Source organism: Onychostruthus taczanowskii, unplaced genomic scaffold (genome assembly GCF_017590055.1).
Source record: "Onychostruthus taczanowskii isolate IOZ18803 unplaced genomic scaffold, ASM1759005v1 scaffold12, whole genome shotgun sequence".
Lineage (NCBI taxonomy): Eukaryota > Metazoa > Chordata > Aves > Passeriformes > Passeridae > Onychostruthus > Onychostruthus taczanowskii.
Genome location: NW_024498351.1, coordinates 5,806,777 through 5,819,840, shown reverse-complemented (window position 1 = coordinate 5,819,840; position 13,064 = coordinate 5,806,777). Strand labels below are relative to the sequence as shown.

Below are 13,064 nucleotides of genomic sequence, written 5' to 3'. Positions count from 1 at the left end.
GATACAGAAAAATGAATCACTTCTTGAAAATAGAGGAACTTGGTTGTTAGTAGTGCTCGCCTCAGCAGAGTTAATTCCAATTTACAATAGCATGAAACCACATCAGCTGCTCCAATTCAACATTACTACAGTCATCAGTCTTATAGATTTTTGGCTAATTACTGATGCAGAACAATTTCATACCGCACTTGGGTCTGCAGATAAAATAATGCTGATGGGCATAATTCTACCTTTTAAATTCCAGACCAGAGCTGCAATGATTGAAAATGAATGCAACCCAAATCAATGGCTGATATGCAATTAAATGAAATGTGTCCATGCCACAAGCATTTCTGTGACTCAGCACTGTTCTTCAGCAGAGATCAAGGATTCATCCATTCATTTATTCATTCATTTATTCATTCACTGCTCTTGCAGCAGTGGTTAAAACTTGCAGTTGCAGCAGGATGTTGTTACTTCACGACTGCTTGTTACACTGCTCATGTTGTGTGGATGAGGTATATTTCTTCAGTTTAAGATGGAATACTTTGGAAATAATAAAAATCATTTCAAGCAATAAAAGAAGTAATTTTTTCTTAGAGAAATAAAGGCAATTCTCTCTCCTAAGATTTAAAAAAATTCTCTAACCAATACTCCGTTTTCACTTCCCCTGTGCTAAATCCTGTTCCTCTCTGCTGCACAGATTTGGGGGGCAGGAGGACGTGACCTTTTTTGTGATGAATGGGTAAAGAAGATATCTGCATTACTTACTAAGGACCTTGCTCGCAGCTGCAACAAGGTCATAGGTTTTGGAATCATCGTAAATTATTCTGACCAGAAACTGTCCCTCTTCATCCAGCTGAGCCTCCTTCCTAAAAAGAAAATAGAATAAAATATTTTTGCTTGAGGAAAAAGCACCATATGGATAAAAGTCTTTTAAAACAAATAAGTTTGTATAGTTATTTAAGACAGAAAATTAGAAATAAATGTGTTCCATATCAAAGTCATTAGTGTACAATACAAATATTTCAGACCACAAGTGTTCTGAAAATAATAATTAGCTACAAGAAAATAAACATGATTTTTCAGTACAGAGGCTCAAAAATAAGTTGCTATGCTAATAAAGACACAATTTGCATTTTAAAATAAAAGACTACCCAATAATGCAGCCCATGATGGGATCTTCAAACACTTTTTGTTTTTTCATTCCATCACATTTTAATTACACTGTATTTACAAAAGGCATGGGATGTTTCTAACAACCATTTGCACATATGTCCAAAGAGGAATTTAAAATACAGATGCAGGTACCAAATCAAGTATCTTTTTTCAGAACTGTGCACATGCCAAGCAGATAGGAAGAAAAAGGATGCTAAGATTTTGCAAGGCCTTGTTCTCACATTGCACATTGATTCTCATGTGGAAAGTGTCACCACTTAGCTAAAGCACAATAAAAATATACAGTTCTTCACTAAAGGAAACAACTCTACCCCAGGTTTAAGACAAGATATATATGTCCTGTGCACACTTACACTAAGTAAAAACCAAAACAAAATGACTGCTTTGTTTTTCGGGTCCTTTACTGTTCTCTTCAACTTGAACATCAAGTCAGCACCTTGTCCAAAAGGCAGCACAAATCTGTAGGCTCTTTTTTTTCACTGAGGAAAACAAGTTGATCCCCCAGACAATGAAGGAACTGTCGTGCCTTCCAAGCTTTGCATTCGGCACAGGTGAGTTACTAGGGAGGACCCACAAGTGCCTTCCTGCCTGTTTTACCCTGTCCGCACAGCACAGCAGGCAGGAGTGCGCAGCACCGGTGAGTCCCAGCTCTTGGGAGGGGACAGGGAGCACCCCATGGGCAGGCAGAGCCCAGGACACTGAAGAGGCAGCTGCCCATGGGGTTGGTCCTGCTGTGCACAGAGCATGCCAGTGGACATAGCCCTGTCTCTGCCCAGTTTCATTTAAAGCAGTAGTCTGTATTTGCTCTTATTTGCCTTGCAAATTTTCCTTCAGCAAATGAGGAGATGTGCAGAAGGGCCTGCTGTGTTCTCTGATGAAGTCGTGCCCTGTTTGTTGAAGTCCTCATCTGGAAAATGAGCACAGCCTCCTTTCTCAGTATGTTTTTTAAAATAGGTGTTCACCTCCTGTGGTGTTGCCTACTATGATTCTCTATAGAGACAGTGTGCTTTGCAGAAATAATGATGAAAGAGGAGACATTTGTAAGTACTCATGCTTTAATTGATGTACTTAGAATATATTTTGCCTCAGCAAAGCTAATATGATTATGGCATCATTAGTATATTTGCAGGTGGAGGGTCACAGCTACCTCATTAAAAAGAAATTATACCCTTTCATCTAAATGTATCTCCATGCTGCAGTTCATTTCAGGAAGCCAAAAGAAAGGCCAAGAGACAGGAAAGCCTTGAAGTGAATTACTGAATCACATCTTGCATCACACCAAACAAAAAAAAAATAGGTATACGATGTGGTTCTTCAGAAAAACACCCTTAGATTTAGAAAAAACTATTAAAAAGGCAGATTATGAGGTAGATTCTTAAATTCTCTGGACAAGGGATGCAAATCAACACATTCCTCAACTTGGTAGTAGTATAATTATTTTTCTAATGTACAAATTAAAGAGGACAGTGAGTAAACAATTATTTACTAGTACCATGGTAATGAAGTGCTTTTAACAGAGTATGACTGGTAAATTGAGTAAATACAAAAAAATGCTCTTTGAGATATGGCTCAAGCCTACAGAGCCAATATTTCTAACTTCTGAATTTTTCTCGGACACCAGAAGAATAATAAAGATCTACAAAAACAAAAATTCTAAATCTATTATATAAAATCCTGCATCCCCTTTTACATCAAACACTTTCCATTATCATAACATAATCCGCCATAAATTAAAACCAAATTATTTGACTGTAACTCAGGTTTTAATTTCATAAAGTGGTGTCAATGATTTGAAAAGTTAATTAATACAAAATAATAATGCCTGCAGAACAATTCAAGCATTTACAGATGTAGTAGAATTATTCATTCATGGAACAGAAACAATTCCTGAGGTACTCAAAGGGGAGAGGTGTGAGAATTAAGTACTCTCATTGATCTTAAAACTGCTGGATGGCAAATGGTACTGCTGGGAATAACTGCTTCCCTTCTCATATGGCAGTATTTTATTGAAAGTGAAATGACTTGTCATGTAACCCTCCAGTTTGTAATCATCAGTCTTTGGTAATCTGTTCACTTAATGGACATCTGGAACCCATTATTTTCTTTTTCCTCTTCATCTTCCTTTTATCTTGCTCCTCACATTCTTCCCACTGTCCAAAAATTACACAACACTGTTTTTATATTTCAAAAATATATTATTTATTAATTCTGGAAGTATTGTAACTGTTACTTGACATAAACATCTTTACACTCACTCTAAGAATGATGAATTGAACACAAGCACTGCAATTTTCCTAAAGAAATGTGACAAGGCTATAAGGGAGGTGTGACTAAATATGCCTCATAACTCCACCTAAAAGAAACATCACTCTCTATCCAATGACATGAAAAATATTGTAATAACCTTAATTAAGCAGAGTCTTAAGCAGGAAGAGAGGTGGGAAATGATGTCTTGAAACATAAGAGATCATCAGGGACAAGAAGGTAAAGTTTACATCTCCTAAGAAAAGAACTGAAATGAATATGAGGCAAGAAAACCATCTTGATTCTTTGGTTCTCATAACATGGTATGTAACAACAAGCCAGTTACAGTTTGGAGGGATGTTTGCAAAGGGTGAACAAACTTTCCCACATCTCAAATACATGCTGTGCTTTCTTTTAGTCTCTCTGATCTGAGCCAAACCACAAAGGATAATACACACATCTGGAAAAGCAATGAACATCCTCAAAAATACAGCATACTTACAGAGTCCAGTAGACACAGCTTTTCTGTGAGAATTTCCCCTATGAAAAACTGACCCAGTTTGATGATGTTGGTATCTCTTTCAAGACATCTTGCATTTCTTTCCAACTACATTGGCTGGAACTTTTCCTGTTTACTTCTCTATGCCAAGCCATGCTTCTTCTTTTCTTATTTTATTTGTCTTTAATTTACTTTGTCAAAGTTTTTCTTCAATATCTGCAATTTCTCTGAGCTACCACTTTTTAAAATCACCACTGGTTATTTCAGTTATTTAATCCTATTTCATTTAATTATTTTAACTGGTTTTTTTCTAGTTTACTCTAGATGCTTTGGATCACTCAGCAGCCATCTTCTCTGTAGCCTTATTGATATATTTCCCATTACAAATATTTTTAAGTTGAGCAAAATTTTCTAGAAAATTTGTCAAAGTAAATATTTACTCCTGCAGGGGATTACACTTCTCAGTTAAAATCATGCAGGCAAAAATGTCTTTGCTTGTTCTACAAATATGGCAAATACCACAACAATGGCTAATCTAAGCCTGTTTCAAAAGATAAACTGCTTTTTTAAGATGCATGCTTGAAAATTATTAAATTTCAGAACTTTCTTCTTCCTTTCCAAGTCCATTCCTTCATACTGCTGAGATCTGTTGTGCTGGTGCATTCCAGCAATTTAAATAGGTGTTGAGCTGAAATAAAATTCAGTTAGATAGCTGTTTTTCTCTATTATTTTTCTGCTTGATGAATTTCCCTGTCTGCTCCATCACCAGTTCACAGAAGTTGCCCTGCATACAGACAACATGCAGGCAGAGTGATTGTGGACAGGCTTCCAAAGCCCTTCTGCTTCCCTCAGTAATCTAACAGCAGTGAGAGCTTCTAAATTCTTTCTCTCTCAAATACTACTCTTCAGACTGTATGTGATGGGAAAATCTGCTGCGAGCTTATCCAAAATGGCCACTGCAAAATGAAAGCAATCCCATTTTTTCAGAGTCATTGGCCCTTCAGCAAGTCTACAAAAGAGCAGGGCCTCTAAAGAACTTGTCTGAGAGAGCATCACAGCTATCAGCACCATGACTGACCTCCAGCAGCCCAGGAAACAGGGCAGTGTCATTCAGGTGAATACCTAAAACTGTTTCCCCATGGCTGCACTTTTCCCACCTAATTACCTGACCCTATCTGATTTCTCAAAGCTGCCTACACTTACACTAAGAACATGGTTTTATAACAAGGGTGATAGGAAGAAATGTATGATAGTGTCATAATTAGAATTAATGTTAAGAGTGAGGCTACTTTGTCAGAGCTGCTGTGGTTAGCTGTCCATCATCTGTAATTCCCTACATTTGTATTTGGCTGACCACATTTTAAAGAAAACTTCATAATCCACAGCTTTAAAAAAAAACCTGTGGCATTTCCCTTGAAATGTTTTGCTGGAATCTTAAGTTACAGTTTTTGACCAGATAAAATTGGAGGAGGAAATTAGCATAGTTTTAATGTTTTCTGCAGACTGTGGTGTTTGATCACAAAGACATTAACAGCAATAACATGTTGGTAGCTTTCTTAAGAACTTGACTGGAAATGAGCCAAAAGCAACAAACTCTGGCAAATTCCCAAGCCCTACTTATTTCTTTAGTGAAGAAGCAGTATTACAGTAGCAAACTTTTAACTTTTATATGGCTGTTCTTTCAAAATAAGTTTCAAGTCAAATCGAACAGAATTTACAATTAATGTCTCATTTATATTTATAGTGACAAAATAAGTGTGGGTTTTGCTCCCCTATAAATTTATGTTCAAAATGTTAAAACACCCCTGGATTTTAATGCTCTTCCCAAACTGATTCCTGTCACATGAGATGTGATATTTCATGGTTCAAAACTTACATCCTAAGACATGCCTGCCCTAACTTCTACAGTCTGGCAGCCCTTTTTATTTATTCTAGACTAATTCTGAATGATTACACAGAGCTATTTCAATTGTGGGAAACAAAGATTCCAGCACAGACTTTTCTAAAATGCTTTTGTTTTCCTCCAGAATGTTTCTATTATCCAGGTTAATGTGAGGCAGTTTACTTGGGCAAGAGAAGAACTTAAACCATTGCACCATGGAAAATAACAGCTATACAAAGGATATTTTTCACATAAAGATTTGGCCATGAAATCACTGGAAAAATTCCTATTGAATAGATCAAAGCAGGATCAAGTCTTAAAGCAGCCTTTCCTCTATCAGTCATGCTAACACCCCCAAAACTGCTGTTGATTTAGCAGCACAGGACAGCATTACAGGTGATACATCTGTGTACAATGGTCCCTTTGAAAATCTTTCCCATTGTGCAACTAGTTTAGTATTTGTAAACACACTACTAATGTTCAAAGGTGATGTTAATAATTCACAGAAATGGCTGAAATGCTATGTGTGGACAAGCATTCTGAGAAAAACTATTCTTAAAATCAGAACAGATCCTGCACTTCAGATTTTTGAACCATAGGATGCACACATTTTTATTTCTCATAGAGGTTTGATGTAGAAAGAATTTCTTTTGCCATTTTTGGAGATTTTACAGACAACACAGCTGGACAAGACACCACATCAAGCTGGTCTTACTTATATACAGCCCATTCTGCACAAGGTGAGTTTTAATGTAGTCTTGCAGTCAGACTGCAGTACTTAAAGTGAATTTGCATAAATCCTACTCAAGAAGATTGCTGCTGACAAATCTTTTTTCTTCCGGTAAAGTTGTACTTGCTATCCTGCCTCTGTAGCCAGTCAAAAAGCTGGAATCTTAAGAAATTCTTACAGAAGAAGAACCTTTCCCATTTGCATGCAGCAAATATTGACAAAGAATATGGTAGAAGACTGCATGGAACAATTACTTTGCATCCTGAAGATGCACTGGCTTCTCTGTGATATAACATTATTACTTAGAAGCTGCTGGTGTCACTTCAAGAGATCATCCAGGGTCCTAGAAGCACAACTGGATCTCTTCCTACCAAAACTCAGCCCAAAGTGTGCACACTGGGTGTGTCACCTTGAACACACCAAAAACAGCAGCTAGTTCCAAGACCACCTCCAGGACTTCTTCCATGATATGTATTGTTTCTGTTGGGACTTTTGCCACCATTGTGCTTCAGTATTCTTGGTGTACCAAGGATGGAAAAGTGCTCGTTAAATTGAAGACATCAGTCAAAACAATCTTAATGACAAAATAACTCTACTGCACTTAGAAATACAGCATGGCTCTGATCGCACTGATAGGAGCAAGTCAAGTTTAATTCCGTTCCAAGAGTAGCACTCTTAAACAGGATTACATGGGTCAGACCAAAAGATTGTATCTGTGAACTCCAAATCATTGCCTTTGCATCTCATTTACATGAAAATGGCGAACTCACTGCTCATATTACTTCACAGACAGTTTGTTTTTTTCAAAATGTTTCCTGTCTTTTTTTCATGTATTTCACAAAGACGCTTTACTAAAAGTTATTAAAAAATATTGAGCCAGTATTCCGAAAAGGAAAATAAGAAAATAGGCTTGTACATGTTTTGGATGGTCCAAGGATATTTTAAAATACCCAGCTGGGAAGAACATAAATTATATTAAGTTACAAGATTAAATAAAAATGGGAATCTGTCCAGGAAAATGATGTTCTGGGTAAAATAAATAGGTGTATTTATAGACTTCACAGTTCTGTGCTATTTCCCAGTTTTACGGGCTGGATACGGGAGTGTTTAATGTAGGTTTTCAAAACAAGATAATACTAGAAGACACAGTTAACAAAAGTACAAGTTCCTTGCTGCTACTACAAACACTAAAAATATTATTAAAAATATACAGACAGTATTATTTTGCTTCTTTTTACGTAAGTGGAATAAAAAGAGTGGTATTTACAAAATACTCTTTCGTGCACTTTATTAACAAGAGTGAACAATGTGTTTCTAACACCTGTTATCCTGGCACATTTAAAAGCTCTTAATTCTGGGAAAACTGCAAAGTACCTGAGAGATACTGCAAGAACAGTCACACCAAGTTTCATAACATGCCAGTATTTCCTTTTAGCCAACCTTTTCCCAGAGGAATTAAATAATTTGGCATCCACACAGTTTAACTCCTGACCTTCAAGCAGGCCCTTCCGCTGTGAGGAACTGAAATAGCAGGAATTACAGTGCTCTGACCCTATGAAGCTTGTAAATATTAACCACCCTACCCATGAAGAATCATTTAGTCAGCACCACTTAAAAAAAAATTTAAAAATATTGATTAGAACTTTGGAATAGTATGAAATAAGGACTTTAAAACAGAAACAAAACTTTCTGGACAAAAACTCAATAATGTTAAAAGGGGTATGGATTAAAAAGAAATCATCCATTTCACCACTAATGGCTTTCCAAAGTGTCCTTCTCATGTCTATTTGTAGGCAATCTGCATTTTTTTTCAAAATTGCTGAGATTGGTCAAACAGAACATTGCCTTCAGCACTGGGTAAACCCACATGGTACTGAAAGTGGAAGCAAAACCTCCATTTTCTTGTTTTTTAACAGATCACTGATCTATTTACAACTGAGAACACCATGATCCAAAATAAGAATGGATTCACAATCTAAACTCTAGTGAAATCCTCAGTTTTTTCACCAGTGTTCATTGTGACAAGACAGTTAAAATAATTAACACAGTATGTCTGCAACACTTTTGAGCATGAAAGAATCAGTAAGCTCAAGTAAACTGTAAAGCAATAATTCTTTACAATAATTAGTTGTGGGCTGGGAAAGGAAAATACTGAGCAAACTCCCAGCAGTTTAACAAAGAAGGAAAGAGGATTCACAGGGACTGACTGCCACCATTGCAGCACACAGGTATGTATGTGTGTCTACGTGGTGAACTCCATAGCTCACCTGTTCACCAGCCAGAATTCTACAGTTCCTGGGGGGAGAAGTACAAAAGAAAGGAACAGGAAAGCCAGCATTTTGATAGGAGAAATCCCAAAAGCTTTAATAGGATAAATAAAAAGGCTTTAATAGGATAAAATACAATTTTAGAAGTCTGATACACACCAAAACCTACACTTAGAAATTCACAAGGAGGTTGGCATCAAGGTTCTCCTCAACCCCGTAACAAGAAATACCAAAGAGAACTGGAAGGCTTTTCACTCGCTTCCACTACAGATGATTATTAACTGAAGTGCCTCACCTCACAATTTGTACAGATATTTGATTCTTATTTCCTGTTTAGTTTGCATTTGTATTGCCCAGGCCATATGGTGATTATGTAGACATAATATGCACATACACATAGGCATGCACATCAACATTTATTTGCATATGTACCTACATACAGAAATAGATTTTCTCCAAAAACTTTACATTCTAAGTTGATGATTATCCAACTTCCCTCCTACCAGCAGTGATGCTGTTATCACTGCAGACAGGCTGTTACAGACTACAGCACTGTTTTACGTGCTTTCTAAAGGGCTGCCCTATATATAGAACTGAAAACTTGAAAAACACTTTCCAGAACAATTACAAAGAAATAAATATCTCTCATAAAGAGCCATAAACGTCTGGTTTTTTGTTTGTTTGTTTGTTTTTGGGGTTTTTTTTGTTGTTTTTTTTTGTTTGTTTGTAGTTTAGTAAAAGCAGGAAAGATGGACTTGGGTCCACTCAGCAACATTAGAGCAGTTTGCTCCAAGCAACATTTCCCTGTCTGCCTCCCAGCCTGTATGACACAACATCCCAGCCACACCCATGAGCCCTCAAAACCTGTTCCTTTTCCTCCAGGCTTCCAGCTCCCTCAGTACTGAGGCCAGATCCTACTCCACTAATGCACAACTATTTCGTGTTTTATTTTATCCCATTCCTCAATATATAACCTCAGGCTTGATTTAAAGCAGTTTTCAAAACCAGTTCTGTAGAGAGAATTATTCCTTTCTAATAAGTTTTCCTGTGGAATTGATCTCCACTAATTGCATGCAGAAGCATTAATTAGGTCTCCAACAATCTCATGAGGCCAATTATACCATTTCCATTTAAAATAGGCAGGAACACCACAGATCAAAAAGGTTTCATTCATTTAGGGTGCCCAGTATGTGACCAGCGGTTCTGGTTTTTTACGATACTAAGCACTTTTTATGCTCAAAACACAACTTTCATGGACTTTACAGCCTACCAGCATCAGACCTACAAAGTATCTAAATTCTAAATCTAATCTTAAGAGCTTACTATTGCAACTTAAAAGTCTTTCACTAGAGCTGTTGTGCATGCTTTCCTAGGTTTATGAAAAGGCAAACTACACCATAGTAGGAGCTATTACTACATCCAAACACTGTGCTAAGCAATAGCAGAAGGCCAAAATCTTGATTCTCACAGGATTTGCCAAGAAATATAAGTTATGTTTTGCTCTATTAATAAAAAGAAAAAAAAAAACATCTCTGACAAAGTGACATTTTCAACCCAGCATACAGACATAGAAAGCCAAGCTAGGACCTTCATTCTGCAGATAAAGAAGTTTCTTATTATTTGCTTTGTTTAAATAGCATAAAAATAGACAATTTTTGCTGTGAGAAATTCCCAAGAAACAATGCAATCTAAGTCCATCTCCTGCAGAAAAAAAATTAGAAAATATTTTCTCAAAGGCATTTAATATTTATTTTATATTATTTATTTATATAACTTACTATTTTAGAATAGTAAATTCTAGGTATATATATATTACATATACATATATATATATATATCACAAATATAATTAATCAGAACAGCACATCCTGTCAATGAGTTCCTAATTATCTAAATGTTAGGGAAATCAGCAGAGCACCATTTTTAGACAGGTAAATGAATAAAAGCATCTACCTGTCCTGACTTAAGCAGGCAACATACAACACTACTAATATGTTAGGAATGCGTTTGAAAATTTACCCCATAATATGTACTCTTAAATCACCTACATTTCAGTGCCAAGTCACTACAGTCTGACATCATGCTAACCTTCACCAACAGGATGTAGAAGTTTCTGTCTGTTTAGTTTTCATTTTCAGTCCCTGCAGTTTCTTTCACGTCCCCAAATGGTACAGTCTTCTCCCACTTCACCTGAACCAAATTTGAAACTGAGCAGAGCTTTCCACTTTCCTTTTCCACATTGCACCAGGCCAGTTTCTCAATCCTCAATTTCACATTTTAACCATAACAGGAGATTTACAGAAAAAAAAAAAAAGCTCTTAAGAGTCTGGAGCCTTGGTAGGTGATAATCTGTGAAACTTGGGGAATAAAAGTTTCCTTCCTCCTCGGACAAGCAATTGAAGTTTCCTTCCTCCTAGCTCTTCCATAGCGTGCACTTCCAGACCACTGAGTCCCTGTAGAGCCTGTGCTGGCCAGAAGGCTCCCCAGACCTGGAGTCTTGGCATTTAAAAGTGTGGACAGCACATGCCATCCTAACCCCTCCAAAGGACAAAACAGGGCAAAGGCAGGAGGAGATGCCTTAATTCTACATTAAGCACTGAGCACCAGGGATATAAGGCTATTACTTGATTAATATATCCCCATGCTAAGGTACAGACAGCAAAGGGGCAAAAAAAAAAGGCCTATTTTTCTACTGTCCAAGTTTGAACACTTGTCCAGCATCAAATAAAAAGTGTTTTCACCTCTATGTAGCTGATTTTAGCAAATACTGAGTTTCAACTTTCTCTCTAGTTTTTCCATGCTACGTGTTTTTGTGGGGACTCCTACCATAAAAACAGAGGGAAGATGAAGACTGTGGCTGACTGGCTGTGCCATTTCATTTCCCAAATCCAGACACTTCATATACCTGTGTGAGAAAAATACTAATTAACTATATGGGCTTGTGATGAAGCATTTTAATGCATTTATTAGATTTTTGAGTTCTCATTCATTTTCTTGGCAGTATGTTTGAAAGTGTCACAGTTTGAGCATCTAACCTGGCCTCAGTTCAGATTTAGGAGCCCGTGGGAAAATCCTGTATTCATTTAATCAAACACAGAGGAACAGTGTTGGGAAACACAGGAAAAAGACTCTGTACATATTCCCTGATGACAACATTGCTCTAGCTCCCACATATTGACCTGGAGCTGTTTCAAGAAGACATCCTTGTCAAAGCTTGCTACACAATTAAACCCTTAGAACTGCTGAATGGAGCGATCAGAATTTCACATACATTGGCTGTTCAGCTGAGCCACAAGTGATACCTGTTGCAGAAGAGCTCAGATTTTATGGTAGAGGCCTCTTTTAAAAATGTACTATCAAACAACATAAAAATATGCCCACCATAGAAACATACTAGGGATACAATTTCTTAAGCCCTGGAAATTTTTATTTATTTTGGCAATATGAGTAATGTCTCTGCATTGTTTTGGACAGGTACATGGACAGTAATTCCATGTGCACTACTTACAATCACGTGCACACGCTACCATATCACCCAGCAGTACAAATTTGGCCTTAAACAGACACGAGCACAGAACTGCACGGATGTGGGAATGGCCAGGCCCGACAACTTTGAGTTTATGTTGGCTGCAGAGGACTTGAAGATATCTAATGCCAAAGGAATCTTGAGAACCACCCCTGAGAACCAGCCATTGCAACTGGGGCCACACAGTCTAAACCAGCCTCTGGATGCAACGAGTACAAAATAAAGGGTGCAGAAGAGGTTTTCTCTTAAGTATGGAAGGAACAAGTGAAAAGTTTTTTCTCAGCAACGGTGAGCTTAACAGGTCTAGGTTAACTGTTTCTGCACTGGTAACTCTTTGCAGAGCTAGTGAAGTGCTGACCAAAGTCTCCATTGCACTGCAGGTCCTAAGTCTCCCTTCCAAGGATGAAATAGGGAATGACAATGAGCAGTGCACGTGCAGCTTACAACTGCCAGTAAGCAAAAGAAAGGACTATGGTCAATCATCATTGCCTTCCACCAAGAAAAATCTGCTACTGCAGAATTCAGCAACTACAGAAGGACTTTCCTCTCACTCCCTGTTGCTCATCCAGCTTTGCTAAATCCCTTTAATGATTTTACGGCTTGCTTCATCACAAAAACCCCGTTTATTAGTTCAAATTCTCATTCTGCAAGTGGCAGTCAGAGAAAACCTTAAGGAGAAGCAAATTTTTGAGACTCTGCTGTTGAGAAAATGAGCAAAGCCTTCACAAATCAAGATTAACTTTCATTACTTATGGGCC

General features: G+C 37.4%; 1 protein-coding gene across 4 annotated transcripts in view; it reads right to left on the bottom strand.

Annotated features, from left to right (window-relative positions):
- GUCY1B1 (guanylate cyclase 1 soluble subunit beta 1) overlaps positions 1 to 13,064 on the bottom strand; it is a 41,607-nt gene that overhangs the window by 24,748 nt on the left and 3,795 nt on the right. For all 4 annotated transcript variants that reach the window (XM_041427867.1, XM_041427866.1, XM_041427868.1 and 1 more), the window contains exon 3: positions 751 to 851. In XM_041427867.1, the coding sequence (XP_041283801.1) occupies positions 751 to 851 (101 nt within the window). The remainder of the gene's footprint in view (positions 1 to 750; positions 852 to 13,064) is intronic.